This window comes from Epargyreus clarus, unplaced genomic scaffold (assembly GCF_041222505.1).
Source record: "Epargyreus clarus isolate Ecla_fem2 unplaced genomic scaffold, WU_Ecla_fem_2.2 ptg000006l, whole genome shotgun sequence".
Lineage (NCBI taxonomy): Eukaryota > Metazoa > Arthropoda > Insecta > Lepidoptera > Hesperiidae > Epargyreus > Epargyreus clarus.
Window position 1 is genome coordinate 5,579,449 of NW_027332214.1, and position 18,934 is coordinate 5,598,382.

At 33.9% G+C, this 18,934-nt stretch overlaps 1 protein-coding gene across 1 annotated transcript in view; it reads right to left on the reverse strand.

Annotated features, from left to right (window-relative positions):
- Positions 1 to 18,934, reverse strand: part of LOC140742554 (uncharacterized) — an 80,192-nt gene that overhangs the window by 53,841 nt on the left and 7,417 nt on the right. Inside the window, exon 2 of the mRNA XM_073073456.1 lies at positions 16,547 to 16,588. Within this exon, the coding sequence (XP_072929557.1) occupies positions 16,547 to 16,577 (31 nt within the window). The 5' untranslated portion in view covers positions 16,578 to 16,588. The remainder of the gene's footprint in view (positions 1 to 16,546; positions 16,589 to 18,934) is intronic.

Consider the following 18,934-nt stretch of genomic DNA (forward strand, 5'->3'; position numbering starts at 1 on the left):
TTAATTAGCGGGTATCACGACCTTCCCCTAGTTACCCTCATATCATTCTCGCGGAATATATTAGCATAAATATTACTCATCGAATATGTAATATTGTTTATACGAAAAACATACAATGTAAATGTTATTCGCACGAGTTATTCGTATGTAATTAATATTTATTTTACAATTGATGGTTCGGAATTTATCATCGTATTAACAATTTATCTAGTACATTGTCGATATTTTATTATTTATTTGCATAATATGTTTTTTACTAACAATGAGTTAATTGATAAAAGTTTTAAATAAAAAATTAATTCATCTAAAGTTAGCTGTTTTTAACAAGTTATGAAATTTCCAGCAACTCTAATATTTTTTCTTGAAATTAATTTAACGTGTAGGTATAAACAAAATATATAGTTACATTTAATATAGAGCAATTAAGCTAACTAGCCTACTTCAAATACAAGAAATATTTTCCAACAAAAACAGATAATAAATCAACAAACCAACGTAACAAGTGGCGGCATCTGCGCAGTTATAAATGAACTCCTTAATTAGCGGGTATCACGACCTTCCCCTCGTCACCCTCATATCATTCTCGCGGAATATATTAGCATAAATATTACTCATCGAATATGCAATATTGTTTATATGAAAAACATACAATGTAAATGTTATTCGCATGTAATTAATTATTATTATTTAACAATTTATAGAATACCTTGTCGATATTTCATAATACATCAGTATTTTGTGTTTTATTTAATAAAGAATAAGTTCATGTGTTTTTTTTGTTTATTTAATATTTTAATAGGTGTAAAGTTGATTATAAAAATAATCATAGCATTTACATTCGATGTCTCCAATCTTTTGTCTAGTATCTTTTTGACGTTTATTTGTGTAATAATTTAACAATTTTTAATTGTGTACATATAAACAAATCATATAGGTAGATTTCGTATAAATGTACCTTCTACTTACTACATTAACAATTTCTTCAACTATACCCTTCTACAGAATTCTAAATTGAATATCAAATCTAGCTTGCACTTACAAATATACTACCATACGCCGTTATTTATTTTTGATTTTCTTTAATCTCTATTTCTCACTTATTCTAAACACAGAAACAATTATCATCAACTCTCATTCCTACACACAGTAACGCTTAGCATAATGGAGTACGAAGACATTGTAGCCGTTCCGCGGTGCATAATGACCAATCCGCACACTTTAATGAACAAAGAGAACTTACACCTATTAACGTATGAATTGAAAACGTGATTTTAAGCTGGATATTAGTTCAAATGTTATTAAAGAAATGATAAAGAAAAAGATGAAATTACTTTATTTTTTTAAACCTTGTCAGAAGGCATACAAGCCACTTGATAATTAGTAAAAATGTACACTACTAACACTACTACTACTGTAAATGTGTATCGTTTATGTACACATGTAACACTAGAGGAATGTATGGTTTTTGATAGTAAGCTTTGTTTTATAGTTTAACTAAAATATATTTAATGTAATAAATCAACTCTAGAACTAAATATAATAAAATTTAACTTACATTAAATCAAAATGTAATACAAATAAAAACAAAAGCTTAAATACTTTTTTGTTTCTTATTGAAGAAACCATACTTTTACGACTACGGCACGCTTATACTTTAAGAAAAGTACCACCGCCTGTGGTAAAGATAGCAGTGAGCCTAGTGGTTAAGAAACTCGGCCTCTCGATTGAGGGGTCCGAGGTTTAAATCCCAGGCACGCACCTCTGATCTTTCAAAGTTATGTGCGTATTAGAAATTAATTATCACTTGCTAAACGGTGAAGGAAAACATCGTGAGGAAAGCTGCATACCTGAGAGATTTATAAAAAAAACTCAAAGGGATGTGAACCAATACGCACTTGGCCAGCGCAGTGGACTATTGCCTAATTCTTCTCATTATGAGATGAGACCCGTGCCCAGCAGTGGGACAGTAATGGGTTGTTGATGAACACGGCCTGTGCCTGACACGATCAATGTCTGTAGATGTAAATGGGACCAACAGACGTTATTTAATTAATTTTCAACACACTTAATGTTAAGCTTTCATTTATTACCAACTAATTTGCAATTATGCAATTTAATATGCATGTATACTAAGACTTGTAATGAAACAGTATACTCTTTTAAGCTCACTATGCAAAACAAAGACGATAAAAGAGTATGAAGACATACCGTAGCAATTCCGTAGCATGTTAACCGCTCTACATGTTTTAATGAAGCGAGGTGAACTTAACCGTTACAGCGGGTATTTTGAAGCTGAATATATTTAGCGTTTAACGATTGCTTAAGGCTTTAATCAGTTTCAATTAAAAAAATGAAGGTGGTTAAACCCTCTTCCACTTTGGCAGCGGTGCGGTGTTCTGATTTGAAGTAGATACTGTAGACACATACTTTTCCGAGGTTTCCCAGCTTTGTCCTCAGGCGTACCTGTAGCCGACCTCTGGTAAGAATTTAATTTTATCTGGAGTTGATTATAGATGTCTATCACTTTCTCTGCACCTATCGTGCATAAAAATAACACTCTATAAACCTTATACTAAGAATTTCAATTTTCACACCTTCTTGTTATAGTAAGTGTTATACATGTCACAGGGAATTCTACATTGAAAATTTTAGTAAGTTATTTTTTAATAAACAGTTATCATAAAAAGCAAGACCCACTATAAGGCTCCTTCTAGTAATTATTCCCACGATATTACAAATAATTAAAATGTAGACTTTTACTATGTACAGTAACGTTCAGAATAATAGAGTATGAAGACATAGTCGTTTCACGGCACGTTACGACCAATCTGAGCGCTTATTGAACCGGCCTGAGCTTACCCGTAAATGTATGAATTTTGTAAGATTGAAATACAAATACTCAACTATGGTAAAGTATTCAATTTAAAATATTCACTATTTTTTTTTTCTTAAGTATAATGATGATGTGACAAAAGTATCACCCCTATTTCTAGCGGGAAGCAATTCTTTCATTTCGGTTAAATATTGTTGATGCCGACTAACTTAAGTGTGAGGAGACCATAATGCTCAGGAGTGGCAACACATCTGCAATCGGCTTCATGTAAAATCTTTGTTCTATAATGAAGTTGGTTACAAATGTCCATGGACAGCCATGACCACTAACCATTATATGGAATACAACTCATTTACTCCTTCAATCATATAAAAAAGTTGTTCACACCTCATATACTTAAAGTTAGAAGGTACTCGTACATAAACACTCTGTTAGAAGCCATATCTTATATTGAGGTATCACCCCAATGGAACAAACAATAGTTTAAAATATTTTTGAAAACAATAAAAGTTTTTTCACGAACACAGCTGTTAATAATTGAATTTCGGGAAACAATAGTAGAAATGTAGGTACGGAATACAGCAAGTCTTTCAATAAACAGTTATTATCTTTCCATTAGGGAGGTGGCCCGAACCTCCCTATCAACCTAAACGCCCGGATGAGTGAACTGAGCTTTATACTTAAGTTTGCCCTAGAAGTGACATTTAACTTTTATATTATTTCCAGCTACCTTATTATTGCTTTTAAACAAATATGCGTGGGTGTTCGAATGGGTGTATGTATCATAGTAAAAGGACATATGGATGCGAGTTAAATATTAGGATGCGAATGGCACGTATGCGGACAAAAACAAGCGTGATAGGGCAAAGATCTTCAAACAGCAAAAGTCAAAATGTATTTTTTACAAACATTTATACAACTACGAATAAAACCGTTTACCTAACTATATTTTGAGGCTAAAATAATACGAATACTAGGCGGTTCCGAATACAGCAAGGCTTTCACTAAACAGTTATTATCTTTCCATTAGGGAGGTGGCCCGAACCTCCCTATCAACCTAAACGCCCGGATGAGTGAACTGAGCTTTATACTTAAGTCAGCCTTAGAAGTGACATTTTACTTTTATATTATTTCTAACTTTCTTATTATTGCTTTTGAGCCAATATGCGTAGATATTCGAATGGTTGTATGTGGCTTTCTTCATATGAAATGTACACATGAACATTAGGATGCGAACGGCACGCATGCGGACATAAACACGTGATAGGACAAAGGCCCTAACACAGCAAATGCAAAAACGTATTTTACATAATGTACAAATAAGAATAAAACTGTTAACATTGCTATACTTTCAGGCTAAAATAATACGAATACTAGGCGGTACGGAATACAGCAAGGCTTTGACTAAACAGTTATTATATTTCCATTAGGGAGGCGCGTGGCCGAACCTCCCTATCAACTTAAACGGCCCGGATGACTAAACAGAAGTCCATACTTAAGTTGGCCCTAGAAGTGACATTTTACCTTTAAGTTATTTCTACTTTTTTATTATTGCTTTTGAGCCAATATGCGTAGATGTTCGAATGGTTGTATGTAGCTTTCTTCATATGAAAAGTACACATGAACATTAGGATGCGAACGGCACGCATGCGGACATAAACACGTGATAGGACAAAGGCCCTAACACAGAAAATGCAAAAACATATTTTACATAATGTACAAATAAGAATGAAACCGTTAACATTGCTATACTTTCAGGCTAAAATAATACGAATACTAGGCGGTACGGAATACAGCAAGGCTTTGACTAAACAGTTATTATCTTTCCATTAGGGAGGTGGCCCGAACCTCCCTATCAACTTAAACGCCCGGATGACTGAACGGAAGTCCATACTTAAGTTGGCCCTAGAAGTGACATTTAAGTTTTATAATATTTCTAACTTTCTTATTATTGCTTTTGAGCAAATATGTGTCGTGTTCGAATGGTTTTATGTAGCTTTCTTCATATGAAAAGTACACATGAACATTAGGATGCGAAAGGCACACATGCGGACTCAGACAAGCGTGATAGGACAAAGGCCCTAACACAGCAAATTCAAAAACGTATTTTGCATAATGTACAAATAAGAATGAAACTGTTAACATTGCTATACTTTCAGGCTAAAATAATACGAATACTAGGCGGTTCCGAATACAGCAAGGCTTTCACTAAACAGTTATTATCTTTCCATTAGGGAGGCGCGTGGCCCGAACCTCCCTATCAACTTAAACGGTCCGCATGAGTGAACGGAGCTTTATACTTAAGTTGGCCCTAGAAGTGACATTTTACTGTTTTATTTATCTCTATTTTATGTACCGACACTATGTACAATAATACAGTTTAAAGATACAACACAATACATAAGGAAGTAACCAAAGCTGAAGTTACGGTTTCGGACAAGTTTCGTCCAAATAGCGGTTTCGGTCACGGCCAGAAATCCGCCAAACCTTTCGGCTCAGCCGAAACACATTGGTGAACACTGGAGTTGTGTTCGCCAGTACTCACTCGATTTCATCTCAGACCTTTGTCCACTTGAGCTTCAGTACGCTGTCGCACTGTATGTTTTAATATTTATGTTAATGGTATGTTTTTTATATTTATTATTTCAAAAAATAATTTTATTGTACCCCTATTGAATTTTAAAAAATCGCGTTCGGCTAAAAACCAGTTTCGGTCGGTCATAAAATTCTATTAAAACCTATACAGCCTTAAAACATACCTCAAACATGCCTGTGCATGCTTCAAAGCTCAAATAACACGAAAATTAGGCGGTAATTGTTAACAAAATTAAATTAATTTCGTCATCAATATCAAACATTACCATGAAAATGTCATCAACACACAATTCTATGAATTTTAACTAATTATAATTTCATAAATGTTATCGTATGCTAAATACGCGAACATGTTGGTAATTTCAAATATTGGGCCAATATCAACAAATGTTGGCTCATTAATATGCTCTATATCGGTGTAATTACTACCTCGAATTTTATCGCAAGCTATTGAACAGAATTCAATTGTTTCGGTTCACGTAGCTACGTGTCGAAAATTATTGAAAACGCGAAAATTATTTCCAAGTATTTTTATTGGAATTATATTTTGGAATGTTATTCCAAACATAAATTATTTTTTGGAACTTAAATATGCACATAGGTAGATATTGTATAGGTTTTGATATTTTAATACCGATTGACGCTTATTTTTTATGTAAGTTATTTTATTTAAAAAATAAAACTTTCTTTCCAAATTTGCAATGGAGCTAGCTTTTTGATGTGAAACATCTATAGCCGCACGTAAAACAGATTTCTGGCGTGGCGACGCTTACCTTTAACTACATAGACAAATGTTCTATAAGGGACAGAGCTATTAGAACAATGTGTAAAAAAATGACAACTAGTGTTTGACCTTGCGTTTCAAGTGTACGCAAACGTAAATATTGACCATGGAATATAGTGACCAATGATTACTTCAGTCAAAACGGGACATCGATTTTTTTATGTCAAAAAATTTTTACTTGAAAAAATATAGTTAAAAATAATAAAAAACACGCTTTTATGATAAAATTAACTAAAAAGTAGAAAATAATTTTCAATCTAGGAATCATTTAAGGAACAGTAAATAGTATAATTGTGCGAAAAATGTGGGGCGCTTTATGAAAACTGATAAATGGAGCACCCCATGTTTTTTTTCACAATTATAATATTTACTGTTACTTAATTGACAATGGCAACGGTTCATTTCGGAGACAACGGCACGAAGCATCGAAAAAAGAGACTGTCCCGTTAAAAACGGGACGTATGGTGGCTTTCCCATTGATCTGCATGCTTGTCAAAGACAATGAAATAATGGAACAGAAGGTAAAAAATGTCCAAAACTGTCGATAATAGTTTTAGTACATCGTTTACGTAGAAATGTTATAGTACAGTTTAACTAAATAAATTATTATTATATAAATATATAATTTGAAAGAATCTATCTATATAGATGTATCGACTGGTTTAAAATATACGATTTAAAAATTGTTTATATTTATTATCATAGATTAGTAAAGATTACTCACTCCTAACAAGAAAATGTACCCAGTTTTGAGAATTGAAATAGTTGCGTAAAAAAGTTTTGCCACGTCTCCGTGCTAAAATGTCCCTAAAATATTTGAAATAATTATTTATTTATTATGTACATTACGCAGTATTAGTTATTTATTTGTAAATTTTCTCTAAAAATGTTTTTATTTGTCAAGAATTCAAAAAAAGAACTTACTAATAAGCCGTTTGTGGCTTCATTCAATTTCAAGGCGGCGAAGTATCTTTACTTATTTATGTTTATTATTTTCAGTTTTATTTTACACACGACCATTAATTGCAAAGTTGTGTACATTTTATAAATGTACTATAGCTGACCCAGCAAACATTGTGTTGCCATATAAATAAAAAAAATGTTAAGGGTGAACAACCCATATCACTTAAGAGATATGAAAAATAGATAGTAGCCAATTCTCAGACTTACTGAATATGCATATAAATTTTGGTGAAAATCAGTAAAGCCGTTTCGCAGGAGTACAGTAACTAACATCGTGACATGCGAATTTTATATGTAAGATTCGAATCTTACCGTGGTCTTTTTGAGGATTAATTTCTGGCTATACAAAGATTGTTCATTAAATTATTTTAAGGTTAATTTATTCAATTAAAGAAATTTTAAAATACCGTATACTATCCTATATAAATTTTATGGTAATATTTTTTATTATTTACCACAGGTATCGAAGAAAATTTAGAGATTAGGATACAGAATTTCCCATATATCGATTTTATTTTATTAAAATAAACTATAAAAAGTTATATTTTGACTAAAAACACACTAATATAAGAATTAAGCAGTGGGATCTTAAACTATAACATACGACATACGAACATCGTGAGCTTCAATAAAATGTCACTTCTGTTCTGTTGATCTATGACCATGCATTTTGCGTCTTTATCACTTTCATTGACAAAAACATACTTTGTCTCTTTCTGGTTACTCACGTAATCATGGCGGATCGAACACGAAAAATTAACAAAATTTAATAATTTATCTTCATTTACGTGTGATTGGTGATTCCATGAAGCTTGTTTCTTTTTCGAGCATAATTTTTGTATTTACGCATTGCACAAGAAGGCATTTTGAGGCTTAAAATTCAAAATAATGACGTTTAACGTGTTCAGTAACATTCGTGTGTATTACTACGCCTCGCGAGAGCGACTGGAGTCGTTTTAACTCGTTTTACACCACTTGACGTATTTTGTATGTTTCAAGTTTTGCCCGCTTGCGGCGTATCTTGTGAAAACAAATTATTTTTCTGATAATAAAATGTCTGACCGTGATAATTTAGAGAGTGAAAGTGATCAGCCTCCTGCAAAGAAAGCAAAATCACATTATGACACACCATCAAGTCATCAGTAAGTTAATTAAATTTTTATAATTAAAGTATGCATTTATCTGTGCATTAAGCACGCGTATATTTGGTGTGTTTTGAGCGCCAGCAAATGTAAAATCTACTATCTTGGTAGATTAAAATTCACATAAATTTCATTGCATACAATGTTTTTAAATTATTAATTAATTTTAATGTCATTCTTATTGAAATTAATGCATTAAAACAATTGCTCAGAGAATAAATTTATTAAGACTGACAGAATTGTATTTCAAAATCAGCTGATGGCGTGCAGCACACGAAAGTTTTTTCTTATTTGTTATAAATATGAACATTAAAAAAATAATTATTTTTTCTAATCATAGTGGCATTTATTGTGAAACATTCATTATTGATACTTATAATTTACGATTTTAGTAATATATTGAAATAACTAGCTATAGTTCCTATCACAATATGTTCTTTTCTGCATATTACTTTTACAAAATAATGTCGATGTTTCACATCTGCCAGGCGTCCCGTGACGGCTCACATTTTTTTTTAATAAGGAAATCAAAAACAACGAAACATAAGAATGTATGCTTATTTGGCTTAAATGTTAAATGTATATGTGTTATTATAAAAAAATAAAAAAGTGCTTACGACAACTTATACACGCTGAAACTATTAAAAGAAAGAACATGATTGGTATGTACCAATCATGTTGTAGTTAACTTTCTGTATTTTATATTATGATTACGTGTAGTGTCCGTTCGTATCTGTATATAATACCATAGTATATTACGTATAAATATATATTTTAATATTATTATCGTAACGTAACCTCATACGCTACAACAATCGTTTCACCGATACCGTCGCGCCGAAAGACATAAAACTTCAAAAACATAATACAACATAACTAATTTCATTCAGTTTGTTTAATTACGGTCCTGAGTGAGATAAATTAACTGAGTCTATGTGTCCAACCTATTAAACTGTACGACTTTAGCGGCAGCGACTCGCAAATTAGTTTAAGCGGGCAAGCTACTTTGAAACATGTCATAATACTTAGAATACTGAGTTTACCTCAAATGTGTTTCTAGGTAATGGAAGTTTATAATTTGCATCAAATTTGTTTCTCGGTAGCGAATTTGAGTGGAGCTAAGGGATACCCATGACCGAATCTGATTAGCTTAACGAGTATGATCGTTGCTGTACATTTATTTGTTTAATGTAAAGTTTTATGTATATTGTAAGCCATACAGTAAGTACCCTTACCATGAGTTTTTACGTTTTGACAAATATTATTGTTTTGGTATTTGTTTACGTATTTGCCCATACAATTTCCAATCAGCGCGCCTAGCGGATTATATCAGAACTTGGAAATTGTATGGGCAAATACGTAAACAAATACCAAAACAGTCATATTAGTCAAAACGTAAAAACTCATGGTAAGGGTACAGGCTACGGTCTACCGGACAGTTTACCTGCGAAGTACCTGTACAAGTCAACCGCACGTCGGTAGCGTGTACCGTACGGTGTCACACGAAAGAATTGGTACGATCTTGCGCCGATCGCCTGCACAGGTTCAAAATATGACAGGAACAGGTCTTCTTATGGGAACACACAGTCAGGTGTACCTGCGCAGGCATACCTGAACAGTTAGACCTCTCCGGTGCACCGTAGTGTGCATGGGAGGCATAAGCTACAAATAATGCGTTTAATGGTATAACTTATAAGTATTCTTCGTCGATCTGTTATCCTTGTTTTTTTGAACTCTAGGCGTGTAGGTTTCCTCGCGATGTTTTTCCAGCACCGTTAAAGCAAGTGATAATTAATTATGAATACCTACGCATATCCATCTGGGTAAATGGATCTATCATGAGAGCGTGCCTGGGATTCGAAACCCGTGGATCGAAAGACCAAGCTTCAAACCAGTGAGCTATATCGTCTATATAAAATAAAAGAGGATTAATAAAGTGGTACATGAATTTTACTTGAAAAATCGTAATTAGAAATGTAAAAGGTCGAAATATACCAAAACACTAGTCCTACTTTTAATATATCCAATTTACTTTTTCATCCCTATTAGGGAAGGCAATTAGATAAATTAACTGAGTCTATCGCGTACATTGCACTAAACTTGTGCGGTGGGAGTTCGTAAATTAGTTTAAGCGTGAGTGTAATGACTTCCAAACATATCATACGAACAATTTGCTCATTATTTTCGGTAGACAATATTATGGTAATTAACTTAGAAGTAAGTAGAAGTGACTTTCTCATATTTAACAAACTCGTATTAAGTTATTGTAATTCTATAATCGGGTACATTTTGCAGATTTTTCTTTGATAAAATTATAAGGCCTACCAAATCCGTTTACCGACTTACTAATATTTGAAGTGGTCATCTTAGAAGCAAGCTTTAGGTAGAACCCGTGTTCTATATGGACTTGGCTGCAAATGTCCACGGAAAGTAGTTACCACTTATCTACTATCAGGTGAACATGCTCGTTTGATACAAAATCACGTGTACACTAAGTCCTACTAAGGCTTGATTATTATAGATATATAAACTTCAGTTGACAGTAATGCCACCGAAAGACAAGTTAGTTACGTTCTAGAATATAACACACTTGTCCAGAATATAGCTAATGACTCTTGTATTTAAAACATCTAGGTTATAGCTGTCAGAGGTTACAGATTGAGGGCAAGAGTTATTCTTATTGGGGTAATATAGTAGGAAGCAAATACCTATATTCGAGCCAAATATATGTTTACCATGCAAAAGTGGAACATAAAAGTAAACAGAGCGGGTAATATCAATAATAAAGATCCTAAAATATATGTATAAGTATCTAAATGTAATGTTTGGGATCTATTATATTATATCTGTTTGATTGACTATCACGGAATTATAAATGTCGTGCTATTTATCTGTAACACATAGTATTCCGTGTATTGTAACACACGCCTATAAACATTTTTTAAAAGTTTCCTTCATCTAACTGCACGAGCAAATGTGAATGAATTTACGCGAGTGCGTAATGAGTCCCACAATTCGTTACACATTACTTTCACGGGAACATCTGTCGGGAAGTGAGCACGGGACAAATGAACAAATAATGTGAGCGCATTTTTGCGGAAAATGACATAGGATGCATAAAGACAACCTAATTTTTCACAGAACCACAAACCTAAAAAGGAAAAGCTTATAGTTTTATTCGGGCCAAATAAATATTTACCATACAGTATTAGTGTAGATAGAAGTAGATACCGTGGGTATCAATCATGACAACCCTAAAAATATACTCTCTACAAGTATTTAAATCTGGTATTTTTGATCTAGAACATAATTGTAAATGTGGCGCTATTTACATTCTGCAACACATAATGTTTCGTATATTGTAACACATGTCTATAAACACAATGTATAGGGTTACGTTTCTTTATAACGTAATGTTAATGAATTTACGCGAGTGCGTAATGAGTCCCACAATTCGTTACACATTACTTTCACGGGAACATCTGTCAGGGAGTGAGCACGGGACAAATGAAAAAACAATGTGAGCGCATTTTTGCGGAAAATGGTACAGGATCCCCAAAGACAATTTAATTTTTTTACAGAACCATAAACTCAAAAGCAAATAGCATATAGCTTGATTCAATCTTAATAATTATTTGCCATGCAGGAGTGGTAAATAAAAGTAAAAACCGTGGGTGTCAATCATAACGACCCTAAAATATACTCTCTACAAGTATTTAAATCTGGTATTTTTGATCTAGGACTTAATTGTAAATGTAGCGCTATTTACATTCTGCAACACATAATGTTTCGTATATTGTAACACATGTCTATAAACACAATGTACAGGGTTACGTTTGTTTATAACGTAATGTTAATGAATTTACGCGAGTGTGTAATGAGTCCCACAATTCGTTACACATTACTTTCACGGGAACATCTGTCAGGGAGTGAGCACGGGACAAATGAACAAATAATGTGAGCGCATTTTTGCGGAAAATGACACAGGATCCCTAGAGACAACCTAATTTGTCACGGAACCACATGCTCTTGTATGAAATTCCCTTACATGTCCCTCCTTGTGGAATTATTTTTATGATACAGTTGATATAACGACGGTGGTGACATTAAAGTATCATCTTATTGCTTTTTGAAGAAGTTTATATAAATGTGTATTCATGACAAATTAATTAATAAACTTGTTTAACATAATTATAATACTGTTTTATATTGTTTTTCTATATAATGGCCGTCCACGGACATCGTTATCAACCCCCAGATAAGATTATATAGGTTAATTCATTCATTTAGATAGGACTAACGACTGAAATGGAACGCCTTGGATAAGGATGGACTCTTTCAAAGTAGAACCCAGTAGCACATAACATTGCCGTTGTAATAGGTCGATGGTGGTGCCTCCGTAGTCGAACCAGATCGAAGTAGGTTATTATAATATAGGTATTTATTTAACTTTATCGACTAATTGAATCTATCACAAAACGTTGCCAACATTCTCGAAATCAATTCTCAATCATTTAAATCGCTTTGTAATTGGTATAGACCGGCATTCGTGAGCTATGATTGAACTGTCATGTTTCTGTAACAACAGAGTTGTGGAAATGTAGTTTACTTCCAGTCTAAACCCGTGCCTGCAGTACCCTTACCATGAGTTTTCAAAACATCCCACAATTTTACATTACGTTTACTCAATCTATTATTCTGTTCCGTTTGCTTCAATAGACTGAGTAAACGTAACAATAAGTAAGTGCTCAAGTCTTACATGTTCACAAAAAAGAGAGACAAAACATAAAGCGCCATTTTGTCAATTTAGACATTTAATGTTACGTTACTGGCACTATAGTTTTGAGACAATCCGCTAGGGGCGCTGATTGGAAAATGTATGAGAAATTGAGTTATACGTAAACAAATACCAAAACAGTAATATTTCTCAAAACGTAAAAACACATGGTAAGAGTACAGGTTGTAAAAATATACTTGAAATAAGCAAATGCTTACACACCGAAGAAAATTGCGCTGGATCTCAAAAGCTATATTTAAATAGATTTAATATTGTTTACTTAAAAGGAGTAAGTTTAAATATACTCGCGCAAGTAAATTTAATACTTACTATATAAAACTTTATATTCATTCTTTCCGATATCCTCTAAATTGAGAAATAAAATTTAAAAGAAATATAATATCAATAATGGGCCGAATTGCTTCGAGAAAAGAATGCTACGGCCGTGTCGCTTTTTTTGGCTCGACTTGGCGGAGGCACTGCCGTGCCTCCTGATATTTTTATGTTCTTGAATCATAAAAGTAAATTTTGAAAATCATGTCTATGAATTAAATTTCTATGTGAATTTTCCTGCCTTTTTGATCTTTTGACAACATTCCAAAATACCTATTTAAATCCGAATAAATAATTAATCTGTGGTTGATTTTCATATCTAAGAAAAACTGACCTCAAACAAAAACGCGAAAATGAAAAATAGCGAAACCATTCCGCTATATGAGTGCTCTCCCGTTCACTTTCATACTAAAGCACGAAGAACTTTTAATTAGGAAGTTCCTTTTCGAAAGGTATCTCTTTAAAACTCCGAGTATAAGGCTTTGATTGAATCGCACAAAGCGTCGAACCTTTGCCGTCGGTGTTTACCCGACGTCTCGTTAAACCAACTATAGAACCTCCACAGATCATACTAAACTGGATGTGATATGTGTGTCCAATTTATTTTAATATACTTCAAATACATATTTTAATATAGAAGTAAAAACGAGCTCGCGGCTCGCTTGATGGTAAGTGGCTACTGCCACTGATATATAATAATAATAATAATTAACCCATATATTATAATAATTAACCCCAGATAAAGTTGGAGTCGGAGTGTACGTTTCTACCCCTGAGGACTAACCAAACCATCGGGGGACGACCTCGGGTAGGAATTTAAACTTATTTGGAGTAGATTTCAGACTTCCATTAGCAACAATAGCCACTTACAATCAAATTATGCATGTTCGTATGCTACTTCTATAAAAATCAAAAGAAAAAATACCTTTTATAAACAAGCTTGTATTACTTGTTAATAAGAAAGAGCTAAAAAGTTAAAAATAATTTAAAAAATAATTTAATTAAATATTTGCGTTTTTATATCGGACACGTTTTTATAAATAAGGGCTCGAACACAAAACTGCGATGCGACGCGATGCGAATTCGCAACGCAGAAAATTGCGATGCGAATTGCTGCGATGCGATATCGTGCGGCGTAGCGTCTCTCAGGGTGACCAACAACAACAACCACTGTGCGATGCGAATCAATTCGCAAGTTCTTGCGATGCGTCGAGGGAGCTCGCAGATTTTTGCGATGCGACGTCGCATCGCAGTTTTGTGTACGAACCCTAAAAGCGTGTTACATTGATGGAGGTTACAAATTAAAAAAACATTATAACACTTGAAATGTTTTTTTTTGTCAATCACACGTCGTCGTTTTCAAGTCAAAAATAAGATGAGAATGTGGGGTACATTCTGAGACATTTTTCTTAGTCGGGACTTTATCGAATCAATAAACGCTTAAAATAAACGCTTTCTACACTCACAGCCCCACACTAGGATTCCCTGTGTCGTGGATGCCATGGACACACACATAGACAAATACACAAACACCCAGACCCAGAATTATTCGAATAGATACACTGCCACATCTAGACACATCATATGTTTGTTACAGATGACTAACAATTACCGACGAGCTGAGAGGAACTCGATCAAGATTGCCTTTAGGCAAATGACTAGAATAAGTTAGTATTTTCTTGAACTAGATGTTACAAATAGTTCAGCTGATGTTCTTGCTGCAATTACTTCTAGCCTTTTTTACCTAAGAAACCTATTTCTTAGGTAAAAAAGTAACTTTGGTGAGGAGGAGGAGAAGAGTATCATCATCTATCATGGATACTCTTCAGTAACTGTTTTAACAAAGGTTATTCCAAACTCCTATGGGATTTTACCCATGGTATTCCACTACTTTCCACTTCCACTACTTTGAATGTAGAACCCTTTGTGGTTCGACTCCGGCGGCACCACCGCCACACCTATTTCTACCTAATAACAGCAGTGTTAGGCGCTGCTGTGTTCCGGTTTGAAGGGTGTGGTAAGGGAGACAGACTTTTCCGAGGCGTTCCAACTTAGTCCTCAGGGGTAGCGGCGCATCTGTGGCCGACCTCAGGTAGGAGATTACAGATGTCCATGGGCGGCAGTAGCCACTTACCAACAGGTGGATTGCATGCTCGTCTGCTACTCTTACATCATAAAAAAAAAAACTTGCCTGGGAAACGACAAGGCTACGGTCACGCCTTCGAATTCTATTGCGCTTAAAACCCTTAAACCCACTTTAAGGTCCCCTGTTAAGATCTCTCCTCTAAGATGAAGCTGGAATTCGTTCACGGGTAAACCGCGTTAATCCTCCTATGATAGTCTAACCTCACCAAAGTTATTTTTATTAGGAACAAACTACGAGGTACAAGTTTTACATACCACTTTACTACTAGTAGCAGTCATTTTTACTTGTAGCTTTATTTATTTATTTATTCTTTATGAACCTAACGGAAATGTAAAGGCACAAAGGCGGACTAATGCTATATAGCATTATCTGCCAGTCAACAAGTCTTTAGCGTTTAACAAATAGGACAGGAATCTTACCTAAAAACGGGTTCAGGGCTGAGTTGGAACGCCTATAGAGGTAAATATCACTATTTTTAAGATCTTTTGTGTACGACTTCTCCTGTTTAGAAGAGGGCAAATAAACTGGATGCTCGGAAGCGAAGGTGCCTCGATCAACATTGCCTAGAGCAAACTTACCCAGTTTTTTCTTATATTTACTCGCAAAATTTCACAAAGGAGAATAAGTTGGAGTTTTCGTTCGAAAATTATTAAGTTATAGCTTTAAAGTTGATTATTTTTATCGTTTCGACAAAAAAACTTTTAGTTTTATGCCTTTACATTTTAACACCGTAATGCTTATTTTACAATACAAGTGGTTGGACTTTTATAGATTGTTGGATTGATTAAACTTCGTTAGGGGGAAGTAATATCAGTTAATTAATTTTCAGCAATCAGGTTTTTGTTCATATAATTACTAGATATATTAATGAAATAAATAAAGACCATAATAATTATCATTGCAAATAGTTATGGATTCGCTTACTTACTTAAATAAACTTATTTCAGAATAATGAGTGTATAACACAACTTACCAAATAACGCCACGAGAGCAAACTTCACCATGGTCGTCCGTTCTGAAAAAAATAGAACAATAAAGTTAGTAAATCTGAAATAATATAATAGTTAGACTTTCAGATTAAGTGTAGGGAAGGGAGAAGATAAGATTATTGAAGCCGTTATTTACTCTTAAATAAGTTTTAGGACTCTCATGTGTCGTTTCTTAGAAATCAACTTCTGGATATTATTCTCTCCTTGATATTTCATAGATCGTAATGATGCTGCTACCCATCTTTTCTTTTAAGTTAACATAGAAGTATCAAACGAGAGTTCAGTCCTTTTAATGATAAATGTTCACTGACGCCCATGGATATTTTATGTTACCGAGAATATGTAGATTAGGGATCTACCAATGTCATCATCTTAATATTTAGAAGTGCTGATGCATCAAGTTGTTTACCGATGCCCATGCGCGGCAGTGACCACTTACCATCCAGATGGAATACACGCTCATTAATTTCCTATTTCAAACATAGATTAGTAAAGATACTTCGCCGCCTTGAAATTGAATGAAGCCACAAATGGCTTATTATCGTAAGTTCTTTTTTTGAATTCTTGACAAATAAAAACATTTTTAAAGAAAATTTACGAATAAATAACTAATACTGCGTAATTTACATGAATTTACATAATAAATAAATAAATATTTCAAATATTTTAGGGATATTTTAGCACGGAGACGTGGCAAATTTTTTTACGCAAGTATTTAAATTCTCAAAACTGGGCACATTTTCTAGTTAGGAGTGAGTAATCTTTACTAATCTATGATTTCAAAGTGTGTAACAAAAATACAGATGCAAACAGTAGTGAAGTAAGTGTATAGGACTGATTGAATGTTTAATGTATAAAGGATTTCTACTTAATATCTTATATTACATAGAGAGAATAGAATATACGAGAACATTCGTTATTTAATGTTAAACACGAGTAACTATTTCATATACAAACTACAACAGGCGCTGTATTCTCATGTGGGAATGTTAATATTTGCTTAATATCGCTCTGTTATTGAAATTTAATTTAAATAAATAATTGGACTGAATTACAATGTTGTAGTAACATTGTTGATATTGTAACCTCAATTTAAATTACGTTTATTTGTAATATTGATTTAAAACCAAAATTCATTAAAAAGTATTTCAGTGTTTCACAAAACAATCTGTGATAGTGAAACTTGAGTCTTAATCGGGAAGTATGAGGTTATTCAAACCTAAGACATGCACCTCTCAGTTTTTTAACTTAAGTGCGTATTAAAAATAATTATCACCTACTTGATGGCGAAAGGACACATCGTGAAGAAACGTCCATACCCGAGAATTCTTAAAGAGCATTATTATAGTAATCTTTGAATATACGTGTCAATTTGTGTATTTTATGAATTTTTATTGCAATACGAGTACTAAGTAAATGGGGGTAGTGGTCGTGTCACAATAATCATACGAAGAGAAATTCTACCACTATTGATTGCCACTTCGATTTCTTTCATAACTATTGGCTTAAGTTCAGGTTTTTGTGGTCAGAACCCTTTGTGGTTCGACTCCGGCGGCACCTCCGCCACACTTATTTCTACCTAATGACAGCAGTGTTAGGCGCTGCAGTGTTCCGGTTTGAAGGGTGTGGTAAGGGAGACAGACTTTTCCGAGGCGTTCCAGCTTAGTCCTCAGGGGTAGCGGCGCATCTGTGGCCGACCTCAGGTGGGAATTTCTAATCCTATCCGGGGTTGATTACAGATGTCCATGAGCGGCAATAGCCACTTACCATCAGGTGGACTGCATGCTCGTCTGCTACTCTTATATTATAAAAAAAAATATTGAAAAAAAGTGTGAGGCGCCATCTCTTGACAGTTTGAAGAACACCCACAAAGTAGTTATAACTATTCGAGTACATGTAGTCACTTTGACTACATGTACTCGAATATGTTACCGGTATTATGCTGTATCAATTTATACCAGTGTTCAAAAACATCTGCCGGATGTCTCGTGACGTCCACGATTTTTTAAATTTCCTATTTCATGTACTTTTCCTAGTAAAGTTTAGAATGTTGGAAGTAAAGGTTATATTGTTGACTTTTGGCAGCAGCACAGCCTACACAAAGGATAGTTGGCAGTTTGACAGTTTCCAAGGGAATGCAAAAAGTTTAGAATGTATTTTTAAAAGCCAAAACTATTAGCCTTTATCTTTCGTTGGACAAACGATTTTGTTTTTGAAGCTGAATATTCAAATGCCCTTTTTAGTTTACATATATCTTTACAATGTAAGTAATTAGGTATAGTAATTCGTCAGTACTTGTCGGAAATCGAATTCGTAACCGCAAGTCAGAGCGTTTTAGTGACTGTTTCGTCACGACGGTAGTCGAATTACGA